This window comes from Tachysurus vachellii, chromosome 23, assembly GCF_030014155.1.
Source record: "Tachysurus vachellii isolate PV-2020 chromosome 23, HZAU_Pvac_v1, whole genome shotgun sequence".
In the NCBI taxonomy this organism is placed as follows: Eukaryota; Metazoa; Chordata; class Actinopteri; order Siluriformes; family Bagridae; genus Tachysurus; species Tachysurus vachellii.
Genome location: NC_083482.1, coordinates 177122 through 198020, shown reverse-complemented (window position 1 = coordinate 198020; position 20899 = coordinate 177122). Strand labels below are relative to the sequence as shown.

The window sequence follows — 20899 nt, the reverse complement described above, 5'->3', positions numbered from 1 at the left end:
ACATACACAACACACATACACACATACACACACATACAAATATACACACCACACACACACAAACATACATACACATACATACACAACACACATACACATCAAGCACATACACAAACACACATACACCACACACACATACACACCCTCACACACACATACATACACACACACACATACACCACACACGCACACACACATTAAACACATACACGCACACACACATACACCACACACACACATACATACACATACATACACAACACACATACACACACACATCAAACACATACAGTACACGCACACACATACACCACACACACATACACCACACACACATACACACATACATACACCCCCCACACACACAAACACACACACACATTACACACACATACACTCACACATACACGCACACACACATACACCACACACAGATACATACACACCACACACACATACATAAACACGCATATAAACACACATATATAAAAACACACATACACACAGAAATAAAAGTTCTTGTTTGATTCCATTCACAAATCTTTGTCTGCCTGTCTGTCTCTCAGGACGACACTGAGCCGTACTTCATAGCGATTTTCTGTTTTGAGTCTGGCATTAAGATCCTGGCTCTGGGTTTTGCCTTCCATAAGGACTCGTACCTGCGCAATGGCTGGAATGTCATGGACTTTGTTGTGGTGCTTACTGGGTAAGTCCACACACACACACACACACACACACACACATACCACCCTATACACTTTCAGTGACTTAAACAATATGACTGTGTGTGTGTGTGTTGGGGGGTGTCATTAGTCCTAGAAGGGGGTTGTGTCAAACCAGATGCTTGCTGTGAGCACACAGTCTTACACACACACACACACACACACAGTCAGACAAGGGAGAGATCACAGAAGCACCATGAGGAGCAACACTGGGGTAAAAATGTCACACACTGAGAAAGAATAAGACAGAAAGAGAAAAACAGACAGAATGAAATAGACAGCGAGAGAAGAGCAGAGTGGCTTGTATGTGATTAGAGCAGGTACAGGTACAGCCAGGTGTGTGTGTGTGTGTGTGTGTGTGTGTGTGTGTGTGTGTGTCAGCACATCATGATTGTGCTGATCATTGACAGTCTGCAATGAACTCTCTTCATGACACAGACAAAGACAGTTAGAGAGAATGCGAGAGTGTGAGACAGACAGAGTGAGACAGACAGAGACAGAGTGAGACAGACAGAGTGAGAGAGACAGAGACAGAGTGAGACAGACAGAGACAGCTGTATCTCTTCTGTTCTGTTTTAGATTTCAGACTCACAAACACTCATCACACTGCCATGCTCTTCTGTTTCCATAGCAATGTTATGCAATGACAGAGTAACAGCGCTGGAGTCCAGACAGGCTACAGATTCTCACACACACACACACACACACACACACACACACAGGTCTCTGTAGTGTAGAAGTTTGTGTTGTTTAATAATGTAAACACTGGCCCAGATATGGCGGGAGATAGAAATATACTTTTACACACACAAACCCAAACACAAACACACACACACACACACACACACACACACATATTTGCAGCACACACGTTACAAGATTAGAGGGGTGTACATGGTGTCCCCCAACTCTGTCTCGTTTTCTTGTTCTTGTTTCTTGTTCTCTGGTTGCCAAGGTGAAACCGAGCTAGATTCCATCAATGACAAAATACCTGTTGCCATGGTAACGGTTGTGAATGAGAGCAGTTTGGTAACCGTGGAGACATCGTAAATGAGGAATCACCAGTTGCCATGGTAATGAAGTGAGTGGGGAGAGACCAGGAATCTCCCAGCATCATTTTACATGCACAAACTATAAATAATTCCCACCATGTTCTCAGTGTTCATCATGGCCTTCACACACACAGACACACACACACACACACACACACACACGTCAGTGTCTGAGAAATGACAAAGTAGGTAAAGTGGGAGCCAGAGGGAAAGACAGATAAAGAGGGAGAGTAAGGTAGAGTGAAAAGGGACAGCTTAAGCTGTCAAAGTTAGGGTTTTTTCCACCAGACATGTTTGTGTTAATTCCTCACGCCACAATCTTATTTTTCTCTTCTTCAGTATTTTATCCACTGTTGGTTCTGAGGTTGATTTGCGGACACTGCGTGCGGTCAGAGTTTTGAGGCCTCTCAAGCTTGTCTCAGGAATTCCAAGTAAGTATGAAGCCTTTATTTTTATTGCTCACATATACCTTACAGGTATATAAAAAATTCATAGGTAAAAATTCATTTCTTTTAATATCCCATTGTGTGAGTGTGTGTGTGTGTGTGTGTGTGTGTATTTGAGTTTATTTAATTTGTACTTTAGCTCCTTCTGCTGGTGATTATCCTGTTGTAAGTTTAATTTTATTTGTCCTTAGTTGATGATGTCAGTAAGATGCGTCTCAGGTTATGGAGTGTTTATTCTCCCTGTGATCTATTTTCAGTTGGCCTATAAAGTTGTAATCAGAACAGTATGTACCTGTATCAGTGATGACTCAGAGCTCTGGATCTGTTCATGGTTAAATGTGTGTAACACAATCAGGATTAAATATTATACCATCACTTCTGTGATATCCTGCAGATGGTGTGAGGAAGGCTTGTTCTGAAAGTGTCTTTCATTACACATCAGTGTTTAACCCTCTGAGATGTTTGGAACATGTTGTAGCTGCAATTCTGGAGGAGCTCATAGTTTGATCCATAACATTTATTATTTCAGATGGTCACTGTAGAAAATGTCAGGAATGTTCTCATGATGGTTCTCGTCTCACAGGAGACATACTTGCTCGCACAGATAGGTTAAAGACTGGGTTAGGGTTAATGTTGTTTCTGTGAGCTTTTCTGTCGATCAGCAGATGTTTTGTACTTAGTGGTTGATATGGAGAGAATTAATTCATTCATCTTCTACCGCTTATCTGAACTACCTCGGGTCACGGGGAGCCTGTGCCTATCTCAGGCGTCATTGGGCATCAAGGCAGGATACACCCTGGACGGAGTGCCAACCCATCGCAGGGCACACACACACTCATTCACTCACGCAATCACACACTACGGACAATTTTTCCAGAGATGCCAATCAACCTACCTTGCATGTCTTTGGACCGGGGGAGGAAACCGGAGTACCCGGAGGAAACCCCCGAGGCACGGGGAGAACATGCAAACTCCACACACACAAGGTGGAGGCGGGAATCAAACCTCCAACCCTGGAGGTGTGAGGCGAACGTGCTAACCACTAAGACACCGTGACCCCCCATGGAGAGAATTATATTCAATAATACAATATACTGTATGGGAAGGATGAAGGTGTACTGGTTTTATGAACCTTGTGTATATTAGCTCCATCTACTGGCTATAAACTATACTGAGGTGTCATTTATGAGAGCAGAACATAGTTGATTTTTTTTATCAATAAGAAAAGAACCCCAGATAAATAGGGATGTGTTTCTTTGTTTGTTGACCTGAACAAGGAGTTTCAGAGGACAGGGCATGAGAATGTAAATGACAAACTGTGTTCTGTGTCTTATCTGTACCACAGCACACTGGTGGCCATTTGTAGAAGACCTTATAGTATCTGGAACATGTCATGAAAACACTGTGACCATGAGCTAACAGTATGTGTGTTTATTTGTGTGGTGTTTTTTATCTTTCAGGCCTACAGGTGGTGTTGAAGTCCATAATGAAGGCAATGATCCCTCTGCTACAGATTGGTGTTCTGCTATTTGTTGCAATCCTCATGTTTGCCATCATTGGCCTTGAATTCTACTCTGGAAAATTCCACAAAGCCTGTTATGACAATGCCACAGGTAAACAACAACAACAACAACAACAACAAAACCCTCGCAACCACCTTAAAAGGAAAGTAGCTAGAAATGTGTGTGTTTGTAGGAGAGCTTCTTGATGATCAGCTGTGTGGTGATGAGTTACCAGCACGGGTTTGTCCTTCTGGATCCGTATGTATTGACAAGTGGCTTGGACCAAATTATGGAATAACGCAGTTCGACAACATTCTGTTTGCTGTGCTCACTGTGTTCCAGTGCATCACCATGGAGGGCTGGACAGACATGCTTTATTATGTAAGGACACACACACTCAATGAATCAAAGTATCTAATCCAATAAAAAATGTAACCTGTGTGTGTATGTGTGTGTATTCCTGTAGAGTAATGATGCTTTAGGAAGCACTTGGAACTGGCTTTACTACGTCCCGTTAATTATCATTGGCTCTTTCTTTATGCTGAACTTGGTGTTGGGTGTGCTGTCTGGGTAAGAATATATATGTGTGTGTGTGTGTGCATTTTGTGTAAGACAGTGTGTGTAAAGATGTAAGGAAATAATTTATATACAGATTTGTGCATTTGTGAAGCTTCATATCAAATATCAGGCATAAAAATATATGGATACAAAATAAGACAAAATTCCAAAACCTTACCTTAAAAGTCAATATTTACATGTTTTTTTTTTGTGCATGTGTGTGCGCATGTGTGTGTGTGTGTGTGTGTGTGTGTGTGTGTGTGTGTGTGTATGTGTGTATGTGTGTTCGGGGTCCACAGTGAGTTTGCTAAAGAAAGGGAACGAGTTGAGAACCGCAGTGAGTTTCTAAAGTTGCGGAGACAGCAGCAGATCGAGAGAGAACTGAATGGATATCTAGAATGGATCTGCAAAGCAGGTATATACAAACTCTATACATCACAATACTACACACTACACTATAACACTGTGTCCTTCACTATACAATACACACTACACTATAACACTGTGTCTACACTATAACACTGTGTCCTTCACTATACAATACACACTACACTATAACACTGTCCTTCACTATACAATACACACTACACTATAACACTGTGTCCTTCACTATACAATACACACTACACTATAACACTGTGTCCTTCACTATGCAATACACACTACACTATAACACTGTCCTTCACTATACAATACACACTACACTATAACACTGTGTCCTTCACTATACAATACACACTACACTATAACACTGTGTCTACACTATAACACTGTGTCCTTCACTATACAATACACACTACACTATAACACTGTCCTTCACTATACAATACACACTACACTATAACACTGTGTCTACACTATAACACTGTGTCCTTCACTATACAATACACACTACACTATAACACTGTCCTTCACTATACAATACACACTACACTATAACACTGTGTCCTTCACTATACTATACACACTACACTATAACACTGTGTCTACACTATAACACTGTGTCCTTCACTATACAATACACACTACACTATAACACTGTGTCCTTCACTATACAATACACACTACACTATAACACTGTGTCTACACTATAACACTGTGTCCTTCACTATACAATACACACTACACTATAACACTGTCCTTCACTATACAATACACACTACACTATAACACTGTCCTTCACTATACAATACACACTACACTATAACACTGTGTCCTTCACTATACAATACACACTACACTATAACACTGTGTCTACACTATAACACTGTGTCCTTCACTATACAATACACACTACACTATAACACTGTCCTTCACTATACAATACACACTACACTATAACGCTGTGTCCTTCACTATACAATACACACTACACTATAACACTGTGTCCTTCACTATACAATACACACTACACTATAACACTGTGTCTACACTATAACACTGTGTCCTTCACTATACAATACACACTACACTATAACACTGTCCTTCACTATACAATACACACTACACTATAACACTGTGTCCTTCACTATACAATACACACTACACTATAACACTGTGTCTACACTATAACACTGTGTCCTTCACTATACAATACACACTACACTATAACACTGTCCTTCACTATACAATACACACTACACTATAACACTGTGTCCTTCACTATACAATACACACTACACTATAACACTGTGTCCTTCACTATGCAATACACACTACACTATAACACTGTGTCCTTCACTATACAATACACACTACACTATAACACTGTGTCCTTCACTATACAATACACACTACACTATAACACTGTGTCCTTCACTATACAATACACACTACACTATAACACTGTGTCTACACTATAACACTGTGTCCTTCACTATACAATACACACTACACTATAACACTGTCCTTCACTATACAATACACACTACACTATAACACTGTGTCCTTCACTATACTATACACACTACACTATAACACTGTGTCTACACTATAACACTGTGTCCTTCACTATACAATACACACTACACTATAACACTGTGTCCTTCACTATACAATACACACTACACTATAACACTGTGTCCTTCACTATACAATACACACTACACTATAACACTGTGTCCTTCACTATACAATACACACTACACTATAACACTGTCCTTCACTATACAATACACACTACACTATAACACTGTCCTTCACTATACAATACACACTACACTATAACACTGTGTCCTTCACTATACAATACACACTACACTATAACACTGTGTCTACACTATAACACTGTGTCCTTCACTATACAATACACACTACACTATAACACTGTCCTTCACTATACAATACACACTACACTATAACGCTGTGTCCTTCACTATACAATACACACTACACTATAACACTGTGTCCTTCACTATACAATACACACTACACTATAACACTGTGTCTACACTATAACACTGTGTCCTTCACTATACAATACACACTACACTATAACACTGTCCTTCACTATACAATACACACTACACTATAACACTGTGTCCTTCACTATACAATACACACTACACTATAACACTGTGTCCTTCACTATGCAATACACACTACACTATAACACTGTGTCCTTCACTATACAATACACACTACACTATAACACTGTGTCCTTCACTATACAATACACACTACACTATAACACTGTGTCCTTCACTATACAATACACACTACACTATAACACTGTGTCTACACTATAACACTGTGTCCTTCACTATACAATACACACTACACTATAACACTGTCCTTCACTATACAATACACACTACACTATAACACTGTGTCCTTCACTATACTATACACACTACACTATAACACTGTGTCTACACTATAACACTGTGTCCTTCACTATACAATACACACTACACTATAACACTGTGTCTACACTATAACACTGTGTCCTTCACTATACAATACACACTACACTATAACACTGTCCTTCACTATACAATACACACTACACTATAACACTGTGTCCTTCACTATACAATACACACTACACTATAACACTGTGTCCTTCACTATACAATACACACTACACTATAACACTGTGTCTACACTATAACACTGTGTCCTTCACTATACAATACACACTACACTATAACACTGTCCTTCACTATACAATACACACTACACTATAACACTGTGTCCTTCACTATACAATACACACTACACTATAACACTGTGTCCTTCACTATACAATACACACTACACTATAACACTGTGTCCTTCACTATACAATACACACTACACTATAACACTGTGTCTACACTATAACACTGTGTCCTTCACTATACAATACACACTACACTATAACACTGTCCTTCACTATACAATACACACTACACTATAACACTGTGTCCTTCACTATACTATACACACTACACTATAACACTGTGTCTACACTATAACACTGTGTCCTTCACTATACAATACACACTACACTATAACACTGTGTCCTTCACTATACAATACACACTACACTATAACACTGTGTCTACACTATAACACTGTGTCCTTCACTATACAATACACACTACACTATAACACTGTCCTTCACTATACAATACACACTACACTATAACGCTGTGTCCTTCACTATACAATACACACTACACTATAACACTGTGTCCTTCACTATACAATACACACTACACTATAACACTGTGTCTACACTATAACACTGTGTCCTTCACTATACAATACACACTACACTATAACACTGTCCTTCACTATACAATACACACTACACTATAACACTGTGTCCTTCACTATACAATACACACTACACTATAACACTGTGTCCTTCACTATGCAATACACACTACACTATAACACTGTGTCCTTCACTATACAATACACACTACACTATAACACTGTGTCCTTCACTATACAATACACACTACACTATAACACTGTGTCCTTCACTATACAATACACACTACACTATAACACTGTGTCTACACTATAACACTGTGTCCTTCACTATACAATACACACTACACTATAACACTGTCCTTCACTATACAATACACACTACACTATAACACTGTGTCCTTCACTATACAATACACACTACACTATAACACTGTGTCCTTCACTATACAATACACACTACACTATAACACTGTGTCTACACTATAACACTGTGTCCTTCACTATACAATACACACTACACTATAACACTGTCCTTCACTATACAATACACACTACACTATAACACTGTGTCCTTCACTATACAATACACACTACACTATAACACTGTGTCCTTCACTATACAATACACACTACACTATAACACTGTGTCTACACTATAACACTGTGTCCTTCACTATACAATACACACTACACTATAACACTGTCCTTCACTATACAATACACACTACACTATAACACTGTGTCCTTCACTATACAATACACACTACACTATAACACTGTGTCCTTCACTATACAATACACACTACACTATAACACTGTGTCTACACTATAACACTGTGTCCTTCACTATACAATACACACTACACTATAACACTGTCCTTCACTATACAATACACACTACACTATAACGCTGTGTCCTTCACTATACAATACACACTACACTATAACACTGTGTCCTTCACTATACAATACACACTACACTATAACACTGTGTCTACACTATAACACTGTGTCCTTCACTATACAATACACACTACACTATAACACTGTCCTTCACTATACAATACACACTACACTATAACACTGTGTCTACACTATAACACTGTGTCCTTCACTATACAATACACACTACACTATAACACTGTCCTTCACTATACAATACACACTACACTATAACGCTGTGTCCTTCACTATACAATACACACTACACTATAACACTGTGTCCTTCACTATACAATACACACTACACTATAACACTGTGTCCTTCACTATACAATACATACTACACTATAACACTGTGTCCTTCACTATACAATACACACTACACTATAACACTGTGTCCTTCACTATACAATACACACTACACTATAACACTGTGTCTACACTATAACACTGTGTCCTTCACTATACAATACACACTACACTATAACACTGTCCTTCACTATACAATACACACTACACTATAACACTGTGTCCTTCACTATACAATACACACTACACTATAACACTGTGTCCTTCACTATACTATACACACTACAAAATAACACTACTCTACCCTACACTACACTACACTACACTACCCTACCCTAGCCTACCCTACCCTACCCTACCCTACACTACCCTACACTACACTACACTACTGTACAGTACACTACTCTACAGTACACTACAAATATACAGATCTACAAATATACAGAATGCTTTTTTTATCCAGTAAGGCATTTCATGTCTCTTTAATTTACTATATGCACAATAGTTGCTTTTAAAATATAGTTGTTAAAGTGCCTGGACTCTGCCCTCTGCCTCTGGACTCTAACTACTGCTATTCTCTAATGCATAAAGCCACTCATGCGGCATCACAGTACATAATATCATGTGGATACAGGCCTTGTGCTTCAATAATGTTCATCAAACATCAGAATAAAGATTATGTCTGATCTCTGTGACTTTAACTGTAGCATTGATGTTGGTGCATCTGCAGATAAAAACACCTTATATAATCCTCCATGTCTTTGCAGAGGAAGTGATCTTGGCTGAAGATGACACTACAGGAGGCCGTATGAATTGTATAATCCATATTAAAAACTTAATTTTGTAAAGTTTCTAACATATAATTGTTTTATTTTAAATCCATTATAATGATGTTGTTTTAATTTTGTATGTCACGTGTGTGTCTGTGTGTTCAGGCTCTCGCCGCAGACCCACTATAAAAAAGAGTAAAACTGATTTGCTGAACCAGGAGGGAGGACAGGATCACATGGGGGATGCAGAGGGTGAGAATAAAACACACAGTTCACTTTACAATAATATTAAATGCAGGGAACTAAACCACTGAGAGTGTAATGCTTCAGCGCCCTGCTTAGTTTTCATCTGTTATTGCTTTGCTGTTACATTCTGCTTTACACTTATTACAATCATAGTAGAAGTGTGTCTGAAATTGATTACAGTGTTTGTTAATGTGTGAGTGTGTGTGTTGTGTGTAGGTCTGAAAGCAGATGGCTCCAGTTTTAGCAAGAAAGAGCGGCGCTTCCGTATCCTTATACGTAAGATGGTAAAAACTCAGGCATTTTATTGGACCGTCCTGAGCCTTGTTGGTCTGAACACACTCTGTGTCGCTGTCGTTCACTACGACCAGCCCGAACTGCTGTCCGACTTTCTATGTAAGTGTGTGTGTGTGTGCACATGTGTATGCAGTCTGTAAACATGGTCAGGATGTGATCGGTGTGATAACTGTGTGTTGTGTGTTGTGGTTTCTCCTAACTGATTGGTGACCTCTGACTTCTGACCTTAGTCTACGCAGAGTTTATATTTCTGGGCCTCTTCATGATGGAGATGTTGATAAAGATGTATGGATTGGGGACAAGGCCCTACTTTCACTCCTCCTTCAACTGTTTTGATTGTGCTGTAAGTGTCCTTGTATTCTGACTTCTCTCTCTCTCTATCTTTTATCCTTCTGAAGTGACTTGTTAATCTATATGTGTGTGTGTTTGTGTGTATTAGGTGATTGTCGGCAGCATATTTGAAGTGGTCTGGGCAATGATAAAACCTGGCACTTCATTTGGGATCAGTGTACTGCGAGCTCTGAGATTGCTCCGGATCTTCAAAGTTACCAAGTGAGTTCTTCATTCTGTAGTGTGTGTAGCATGTGCAGTGTAGCGTGTGTAGTGTAGTGTAGTGTAGTGTAGAGTGTGTAGTGTAGTGTAGAGTGTGTAGTGTAACATAGTGTTACGTAGTGTAGTGTAGAGTGTGTTGTGTAACGTAGTGTAGTGTAGAGTGTGTAGTGTAACATAGTGTAGTGTAGAGTGTGTAGTGTAGAGTGTGTAGTGTAACATAGTGTAGTGTAGAGTGTGTAGTGTAACAGTGTAACGTAGTGTAGTGTAGAGTGTGTAGTGTAACAGTGTAACGTAGTGTAGTGTAGAGTGTGTAGTGTAGAGTAGTGTAATGTAGTGTAGAGTGTGTAGTGTAGTGTAGAGTGTGTAGTGTAACATAGTGTAGTGTAGAGTGTGTAGTGTAACAGTGTAACATAGTGTAGTGTAGAGTGTGTAGTGTAGAGTAGTGTAATGTAGTGTAGAGTGTGTAGTGTAGTGTAGAGTGTGTAGTGTAACATAGTGTGACGTAGAGTGTGTAGTGTAACATAGTGTAACATAGTGTAACGTAGTGTAGTGTAGAGTGTGTAGTGTAACATAGTGTAGAGTGTGTAGTGTAACGTAGTGTAGTGTAGAGTGTGTAGTGTAGTGTAACATAGTGTAACGTAGAGTGTGTAGTGTAACATAGTGTAGTGTAGAGTGTGTAGTGTAATGTAGTGTAGTGTGTGTGTAGTGTAGCGTGTGTAGTGTAGCATGTGTAGTGAAGCGTAGTGTAATGTAGAGTAGTGTAGTGTGTGTAGTGTAGCGTGTGTAGTGTAGCGTGTGTAGTGTAGTGTGTGTAGTGTAGAGTAGTGTAGCGTGTGTAGTGTAGCGTGTGTAGTGTAGAGTAGTGTAGCGTGTGTAGTGTAGAGTAGTGTAGCGTGTGTAGTGAAGCATAGTGTAGTGTAGAGTAGTGTAGTGTAGTGTAGTGTAGAGTAGTGTAGAGTAGTGTAGTGTAGTGTAGTGTAGTCTAGAGTAGTGTAGAGTAGTGTAGTGTAGTGTAGTGTAGTCTAGAGTAGTGTAGTGTAGAGTAGTGTAGTGTAGTATAGTGTAATGTAGTGTAGTGTAGTGTAGAGAAGAGTAGAGTAGTGTAGTGTAGAGTAGTGTAGTGTAGTGTAGTGTAGAGTAGTGTAGTGTAGAGTAGTGTAGAGTAGTGTAGTGTAGTATAGTGTAGTGTAGAGTAGTGTAGTGTAATGTAGTGTAATGTAATGTAGTGTAGTGTAATGTAGTGTAGTGTAATGTAGTGTAGTGTAATGTAGTGTAGTGTAGTGTAGTGTAGTGTAATGTAGTGTAATGTAGTGTAGTGTAATGTAGTGTAGTGTAGTGTAATGTAGTGTAGTGTAGTGTAGTGTAGTGTAATGTAGTGTAGTGTAGTGTAGTGTAATGTAGTGTAGTGTAGTGTAATGTAGTGTAGTGTAGTGTAGTGTAATGTAGTGTAGTGTAGTGTAATGTAGTGTAGTGTAATGTAGTGTAATGTAGTGTAGTGTAATGTAGTGTAGTGTAGTGTAGTGTAATGTAGTGTAGTGTAGTGTAGTGTAATGTAGTGTAATGTAGTGTAGTGTAATGTAGTGTAGTGTAATGTAGTGTAGTGTAGTGTAGTGTAATGTAGTGTAGTGTAATGTAGTGTAGTGTAGTGTAGTGTAATGTAGTGTAGTATAGTGTAGTGTAGAGTAGTGTAGAGTAGTGTAGTGTAGTGTAGTGTAATGTAGTGTAATGTAGTGTAGTGTAATGTAGTGTAGTGTAGTGTAATGTAGTGTAGTGTAGTGTAATGTAGTGTAATGTAATGTAGTGTAGTGTAGTGTAGTGTAGTGTAGTGTAGTGTAATGTAGTGTAGTGTAGTGTAATGTAGTGTAATGTAGTGTAGTGTAATGTAGTGTAGTGTAATGTAGTGTAGTGTAATGTAGTGTAGTGTAGTGTAATGTAGTGTAGTGTAGTGTAGTGTAATGTAGTGTAGTGTAGTGTAGTGTAGTGTAGTGTAGTGTAGTGTAATGTAGTGTAGTGTAATGTAGTGTAGTGTAGTGTAATGTAGTGTAGTGTAATGTAGTGTAGTGTAATGTAGTGTAGTGTAGTGTAATGTAATGTAGTGTAGTGTAGTGTAGTGTAATGTAGTGTAGTGTAATGTAGTGTAGTGTAGTGTAGTGTAGTGTAGTGTAATGTAGTGTAGTGTAATGTAGTGTAGTGTAATGTAATGTAGTGTAGTGTAGTGTAGTGTAATGTAGTGTAATGTAGTGTAGTGTAGTGTAATGTAGTGTAGTGTAGTGTAGTGTAATGTAGTGTAGTGTAATGTAGTGTAGTGTAGTGTAGTGTAGTGTAGTGTAGTGTAGTGTAATGTAGTGTAGTGTAGTGTAGTGTAGTGTAGTGTAATGTAGTGTAGTGTAGTGTAATGTAGTGTAGTGTAGTGTAGTGTAGTGTAATGTAGTGTAGTGTAGTGTAATGTAGTGTAATGTAGTGTAGTGTAGTGTAATGTAGTGTAGTGTAGTGTAGTGTAATGTAGTGTAGTGTAATGTAGTGTAGTGTAGTGTAGTGTAATGTAGTGTAGTGTAGTGTAATGTAGTGTAGTGTAATGTAGTGTAGTGTAATGTAGTGTAATGTAGTGTAGTGTAATGTAGTGTAGTGTAGTGTAATGTAGTGTAGTGTAATGTAGTGTAGTGTAGTGTAATGTAGTGTAGTGTAATGTAGTGTAGTGTAATGTAGTGTAGTGTAGTGTAATGTAGTGTAGTGTAGTGTAGTGTAATGTAGTGTAGTGTAGTGTAGTGTAGTGTAATGTAGTGTAGTGTAGTGTAGTGTAGTGTAGTGTAGTGTAATGTAGTGTAGTGTAGTGTAATGTAGTGTAGTGTAGTGTAGTGTAGTGTAATGTAGTGTAGTGTAGTGTAATGTAGTGTAATGTAGTGTAGTGTAGTGTAATGTAGTGTAGTGTAGTGTAGTGTAATGTAGTGTAGTGTAATGTAGTGTAGTGTAGTGTAGTGTAATGTAGTGTAGTGTAGTGTAATGTAGTGTAGTGTAATGTAGTGTAGTGTAATGTAGTGTAGTGTAGTGTAATGTAGTGTAGTGTAATGTAGTGTAGTGTAATGTAGTGTAGTGTAGTGTAATGTAGTGTAGTGTAGTGTAGTTTCTCACTCACTGTGTCTTTATAAACCTTTTAACAGCTTGTGGAGGAAATTCCATTTCTTCTCAGTCCTTTCATACACTCATGCTGCATCATGGTGACTAAATCTGTAATTATTGTCTGTCTCTACCTGTCTGTGTCCACCTGTCTGTGTCTACCTGTCTGTCTCTACCTGTCTGTCTCTACCTGTCTGTCTCTACCTGTCTGTGTCTACCTGTCTGTGTCTACCTGTCTGTGTCTACCTGTCTGTGTCTACCTGTTGTCTCTACCTGTCTGTCTCTACCTGTCTGTCTCTACCTGTCTGTGTCTACCTGTCTGTCTCTACCTGTCTGTGTCTACCTGTTGTCTCTACCTGTCTGTGTCTACCCGTCTGTGTCTACCCGTCTGTGTCTACCCGTCTGTGTCTGCCTGTCTGTGTCTACCTGTCTGTGTCTACCCGTCTGTGTCTACCTGTCTGTCTCTACCCGTCTGTGTCTACCTGTCTGTGTCTACCTGTCTGTGTCTACCTGTCTGTCTCTACCTCTCAGGTACTGGGCTTCACTACGTAATCTGGTGGTGTCTCTGCTGAATTCGATGAAGTCCATTATCAGCCTTCTTTTCCTCCTCTTCCTCTTCATAGTGGTGTTTGCCCTTCTGGGGATGCAGCTGTTTGGGGGACAGTCAGTAAACCCCAACCACAAACATATGTCCAAATATTTAGTCACACTGTTTTCCCACATAATGCAGACCATATGATTGTGTGTGTGTGTGTGTGTGTGTGTGTGTGTGTGTGTGTGTGTATATGTGTGTCTGTAGGTTTAACTTTGACCAGGGAACTCCTCCTACAAATTTTGACACCTTTCCTGCAGCCATTATGACTGTGTTTCAGGTGATGTGGCATCTGTTGTGTGTGTGTGTTTGTTTGTGTGTGTGTGTGTGTGTGTGTGTTTGTGTGTGTGTGTGTGTGTGTGTGTGTGTGTGTGTGTGTGTGTGTGTTAGTGTTAGAAATTCCATAAAACGTTATCTATCATGGTGTGTGTGTGTGTATGTGTGTGGTCTGTGTGTGAGTGAGTGAGTGTGTGTGTTATAAATTCCATAAAATGTAATCTGTCCTGGTGTGTGTGTGGTGTGTGTGTGAGTGAGTGAGTGAGTGAGTGAGTGTGTGTGTCTCTGTGTGTGTGTGTGAGAGAGAGAGAGTGAGTGAGTGTGTGTGTGTTAGTGTTAAGAATTCCATAAAAAGTAATCTGTCATTGTGTGTGTGTGTGTGTGTGTGTGTGTGTGTGTGTGTGTGTGTGTGTGTTAGATCCTGACAGGTGAGGACTGGAATGTTGTCATGTATGATGGGATTCAATCTCAGGGAGGTGTTCACAAAGGAATGATCTCCTCTGTGTTCTTCATCGTACTCACCCTTTTTGGCAACTGTATCCTATGCAGTCATTCACACACACACACACTCACACACACACACACACACACACACATACTAACACACACACTCACACAGAGCATGTGAGAAACACTTTAACTGGTGTCAGACACACTGCTGAATGTCTTCTTGGCCATCGCTGTGGATAATCTGGCTAATGCTCAGGAACTCACAAAGGTATGTGTGTGTGTGTACGTGTGTGTTTAGGGTTTGCCTGGTTGTGTGTTTGTGTCTGGATGAGGCTTGCTGTGTATTTGGCTTTATGGGACCTGTGTGTGTGTGTGTGTGTGTGTGTGTGTGTGTGTGTGTGTGCGAATGTGTGTTTGTATCAGGATGAACAGGAAGAAGAGGAAGCTACCACACAGAAAATTGCTCTCCAGAAAGCTAAAGAGGTCGCTGAGGTCAGCCCACTCACCGCTGCAAATCTCTCCATCGCTGCGTGAGTCTCTTTCTCTCTCTCTCTCTCTCTCTCTCTCTATCTCTCTGTCTCTGAGCACAAAACCACTCAGCTGACTGTACAGAATTTTCATCCTTCTTTGTTTCTGTTGAGTGAAAAACATGTTGAGTTGTGTGTTTCTCAGTAAGGAACAGCAGAAGAACTCAAAGCCTCCTAAGTCAGTGTGGGAGCAGCGCACCAGTGAGATTCGCCGCCAGAACCTGATGACCAGCAGAGAGGTGCTCTACAACGAACTGGATTCTGAAGACCACTGGAAGGTCAGAGAAAGCATGATGATGTTGATGGGGAGAATGAAGAGGGGAACGTTGTGGACAGGGAGGAGAGCTAGGATGAGACACAAATGAGACATGATAATGACAGCAAACAAACAAACAGTCAGAATAAACAGAATAAATAATACCATGATCTCTCATCTATTTTCAGTGAGCTTTATATTATTGTGGTAAGATGCAGATGGAGCTCTCTAACAATATTAACAAATGGTACTTTTAGATGAGCTGAGGCAAATGGCACAGGAGGCAGAATCTGGGGGGGGTTGTGTCACGTGTGGGGAACATGTGGAGTGTGAAGGAATCTTTGTATAGTGAGAAATATGCAGATGGGTCTAAACTCATGGAGCAGGTAAAGGTCAGGTATGGACATGGGACACAAGTTATATCATCACGGCACTTCTCCTAGCTTAGCATGCTAAAAGAATAAATAAGTAAAAATGCTCAGTGTTTGTGCTTATTTCAGCAGACAAATTTTTGTAACCACCCTGACATGAAGACACACTTAGATCGCCCCCTGGTGGTGAACCCTCAGGAGAACCGCAACAACAACACCAACAAACCCAGACCAGAGGAACTAGGACAGCATGACCACCACATCTCCCCCCCACCAAGTTACCAACAGTGCCCATGCCACAGACACTGCACACACACCCAGGAGGACAAGGGCAGGAAGCATAGGAGACACCATCACAGTAACCATGGAGACAGGGAAAGGAGGAAGGAAAGGTGCAGCAGCGGTCACTCAAGGAAGTAAGTGTGTTTGGAATAAACAGTACTTCTGTATCATTCAGTTATAATCACTCCTGTCTCCCAATGCTTAACTTCTGTCTGTCTGTCTGTCTGTCTGTCTTGTCTCTCAGTCAGTGCAGTGAGGTCGTGGATAACGTGAGGAACAACAGCATGCTGATTCTTCATGACCAAGAGCTCTGCCTCCATCATCCATACAACCCATATGATGCCTATGATCCCTGTTATGACTCTGAATTGACCAATAATGTGCTGAATCTGAGGGGGCGGAGCTTACCAGATAGTCTTCTCATCCTCACTGACCCAATGAAGTGCCCCAGTAAAGAGTTTATAGCCATCGACATGCAGCCGCTGTACCCTTCACTCATAGGCCAGCTGCAGGGTGTGTGTGTGTGTGTGTGTGTGTCTCTGTGAGAATGTGTGTAATACACCGCTTACTTCATCTTTGTGTGTGTGTGTGTGTGTGTACAGTGAATAAGAATGCAAACACTGAAACAACTAAAGATGGTGAGAAGAAAGAGGAGGATGATGATGGAGGTGATGAAGATGGTCCCAAACCCATTCCGCCGTTTAGCTCTTGCTTTATCATGTCTCCTACCAACCCGTAAGTGCGTGTGTGTGTGTGTTTGTGTGTGAGCACAGACACTTTACTTTGTGTCATTTAGTTATTTTTAGTTTGTTGACTTTCTGTAAAAATATAATCTATTGTGTGTGTGTTTGTTTCTGTGTGTTTCCAGGTTCCGTAAATGCTGCCACTACATTATGACTCTGCGTTACTTTGAGATGTGTATTCTGTCTGTAATCGCTATGAGCAGCATCGCACTTGCAGCAGAGGATCCAGTCTGGCCTGAGTCACCTCGGAACAATGTGAGAACACACACACACACATGCTCTCTCACACACACACACACACACACACACACACACACATGCTCTCTCACACACACACACACACACACACACACACATGCTCTCACACACACACACACACACACACACATGCTCTCTCTCACACACACACACACATGCTCTCACACACACACACACACACACATGCTCTCTCTCACACACACACACACACACACACACACATGCTCTCTCTCACACACACACACACACACACATGCTCTCACACACACACACACACACACACACACATGCTCTCTCACACACACACACACATACACACACACACACACATGCTCTCTCTCACACACACACACACACACATGCTCTCACACACACACACACACACATGCTCTCACACATACACATGCTCACACACACATACACACACACGGTCTCACACACACACACACACACACACATGCTCACACACACACATGCTCACACACACATACACACACATGCACGCACACACACACACACATACACACACACATGCTCACTCACGCACACACATGCACACACATGCACACAAAAAAGGAAAACACACACGCACAAACACGCACGCACACACATGCACACACACACATACACACACACGTGCTCACACACAAACACATGCTCACGCACACACACGCACACACAGACACACATGCACATACACATGCATATACACACACACATGCACACAAATACACACAGACACACACACGGACACAAATATACATCCACACACATCCACACACACATATGCTCACGCACTTAAACATGTACACTAGTGTAAAGATGTAGAAGTGTGTGGTGAACAGGTGTGTGTGTGTTTTTTTTTTTTTTTTTTTACAGGTTCTTCGCTACTTTGATTATGTCTTCACTGGTGTCTTCACTTTTGAGATGCTGATTAAGGTACTGTGTGTGTGATTGTTTTCTCCTCTCTGTGACATAGGGAGTATGTTTATAAAGTTTGTTTGTGTGTGTATGTGTGTGTGTGTAGATGGTGGTGCTGGGTATGGTTCTTCATGAAGGAGCTTATTTTCGTGATCTCTGGAATTTTCTGGACTTTATAGTGGTTAGTGGCGCTCTGGTGGCATTTGCCTTCTCGTAAGTATATACACCCCTTCATCTGCCCTTTTAATCTGCCCTTTTACCACTTTATTTATCTTGAAATCTTTGCTCTTTGTATATGCAATATAAATCAATCAAGTCTGTAATTATTATTATTATTAATTTTATTATTTAGCCCAAGTTTGTGTGGAATACTGTGTGTGTGTGTGAGAGAGAAAGAGGGAAAGAGAGAGAGAAAGAGACTGTTCACTGTTTGTCTCTCCTATTGATGTTTTTTCCTCAGCAAATCTCCTCTCCTTCGTTTTGTCCATCTGTCCCTTTTTGTCTTTCTCTTTTTGGATATATTTGTGTGTGTTTGTGTGTGTGTGTGTTTGTGTGTGTGTGTGTTTGTGTGTGTCTGTGTGTGTGTGTGATTCTCTGCCATGTCTCTGCTCTGGTACCTGAACAGGAGCCTGTCTGGGTAAATTTATTCTTCTTACTGTTGCACGGTAACCATCCAGCTCATGTGATTGGCTGATTTTTTCTTTCTCTTCTCCTCACTCCTTCTTCCTCTCCCCTCCACCTGAGATGTTCATTCTTCTGGCATTTCCAGAATTTACAGACGCAATGAGCACATTATTGAACTACACACAAACACACACACACACAAACACACACACACAAACACACACACACACACACAAACACACACACACACAAAAACACACAAACACACACATACACACAAACACACACACACACAAACACACACACACAAACACACACACACACACAAACACACAAAAACACACACACACAAACACACACATACACACAAACACACATACACACAAACACACACACACACACACACACAAACACACACACACAAACACACACACACACACATACACACAAACACACACACACACACAAACACACACACACAAACACACACACAAACACACACACAAACACAAACACACATTGTTATACACAGCATTAAAGCTGAGTCAGAAGAGAGGAAGTGATGGACTATTGATCAGTCGTCACATTCCCAGACCTCCTCACTGTCATCGTAGCTGCCTGACTGTGTCTCTAAATTAACACTATATAGGAAATGTTTTGATTTGTTCTTTACGTTTTATTTTAATCTCTTCTTTTGTAGCATGTTTTAGTGAATGTAAGAAAAAAAAGCTGATACATGACAAAGCAACTGTTATTACTTCATTGCCTTTATTATCTTCCTCAGTCAAACCATTCTCACATGAAAATGTAATATACTGAAAATACTATTTATTAGGTACACTCAACACTGACATGGTAGTGTGTGTGTGTGTGTGTGTGCGCGTGTGTGTGTGGTGTGCGCATATGTGTGTGTGTGTGTGTTATAGCAGTAATAATGTTTCACTGCAATTTGTTTAGAGAAAGTCACCAACCAAAAATCTTCAGCCAATTAGAAATGGGCACTAATAAGCCTCTGGGTTGTTTAATGGGGATTAATCCAACCGATATTACTACCCCCCGGTACCCCTTAACCCTGCCCCTTCCCCCACCCCCCACTCCAACACAACACCATGTCAGTGTCACTTCTGTACTTAAAATAAACAAACTCCTTTCTGCTCACTGTTGCTTCTGTTGAGGGCTTCTTTCTGCTGATAGACATGATAGCAGGGTGTCAATACTTATTCTGTTCACAGTGGCAGATGGAGACCAGTCAGTCATTAATCAGCTATAGTGTGATGAAAAGTGTGTTATATATTGTGACAAACTGGTGATTTATTGCAGTATATTCCATTTTCCTGCAGGAATACGCAGTAATCACAGTTGGTGAAGCGACAAAGTTGACACGTGA

The 20899-nt window shown here is 40.4% G+C and overlaps 1 protein-coding gene across 10 annotated transcripts in view; it reads left to right on the top strand.

Moving 5' to 3' along the window:
• cacna1ab (calcium channel, voltage-dependent, P/Q type, alpha 1A subunit, b) overlaps window positions 1-20899 on the top strand; it is a 75253-nt gene that overhangs the window by 12014 nt on the left and 42340 nt on the right. For 6 of the 10 annotated variants that reach the window (XM_060859832.1, XM_060859829.1, XM_060859828.1 and 3 more), the window contains exons 5-27: window positions 567-706; window positions 2114-2205; window positions 3681-3833; window positions 3916-4103; window positions 4189-4292; window positions 4580-4695; window positions 10004-10051; window positions 10172-10258; window positions 10469-10645; window positions 10777-10889; window positions 10986-11098; window positions 14744-14875; window positions 15012-15084; window positions 15499-15616; window positions 15731-15798; window positions 15954-16060; window positions 16203-16335; window positions 16814-17100; window positions 17211-17479; window positions 17569-17701; window positions 17835-17964; window positions 18847-18906; window positions 18995-19101. In XM_060859832.1, the coding sequence (XP_060715815.1) occupies window positions 567-706; window positions 2114-2205; window positions 3681-3833; window positions 3916-4103; window positions 4189-4292; window positions 4580-4695; window positions 10004-10051; window positions 10172-10258; window positions 10469-10645; window positions 10777-10889; window positions 10986-11098; window positions 14744-14875; window positions 15012-15084; window positions 15499-15616; window positions 15731-15798; window positions 15954-16060; window positions 16203-16335; window positions 16814-17100; window positions 17211-17479; window positions 17569-17701; window positions 17835-17964; window positions 18847-18906; window positions 18995-19101 (2948 nt within the window). The remainder of the gene's footprint in view (window positions 1-566; window positions 707-2113; window positions 2206-3680; window positions 3834-3915; window positions 4104-4188; window positions 4293-4579; window positions 4696-10003; window positions 10052-10171; window positions 10259-10468; window positions 10646-10776; window positions 10890-10985; window positions 11099-14743; window positions 14876-15011; window positions 15085-15498; window positions 15617-15730; window positions 15799-15953; window positions 16061-16202; window positions 16336-16813; window positions 17101-17210; window positions 17480-17568; window positions 17702-17834; window positions 17965-18846; window positions 18907-18994; window positions 19102-20899) is intronic. The other 4 variants (XM_060859835.1, XM_060859836.1, XM_060859830.1 and 1 more) reach the window with 2 other exon arrangements.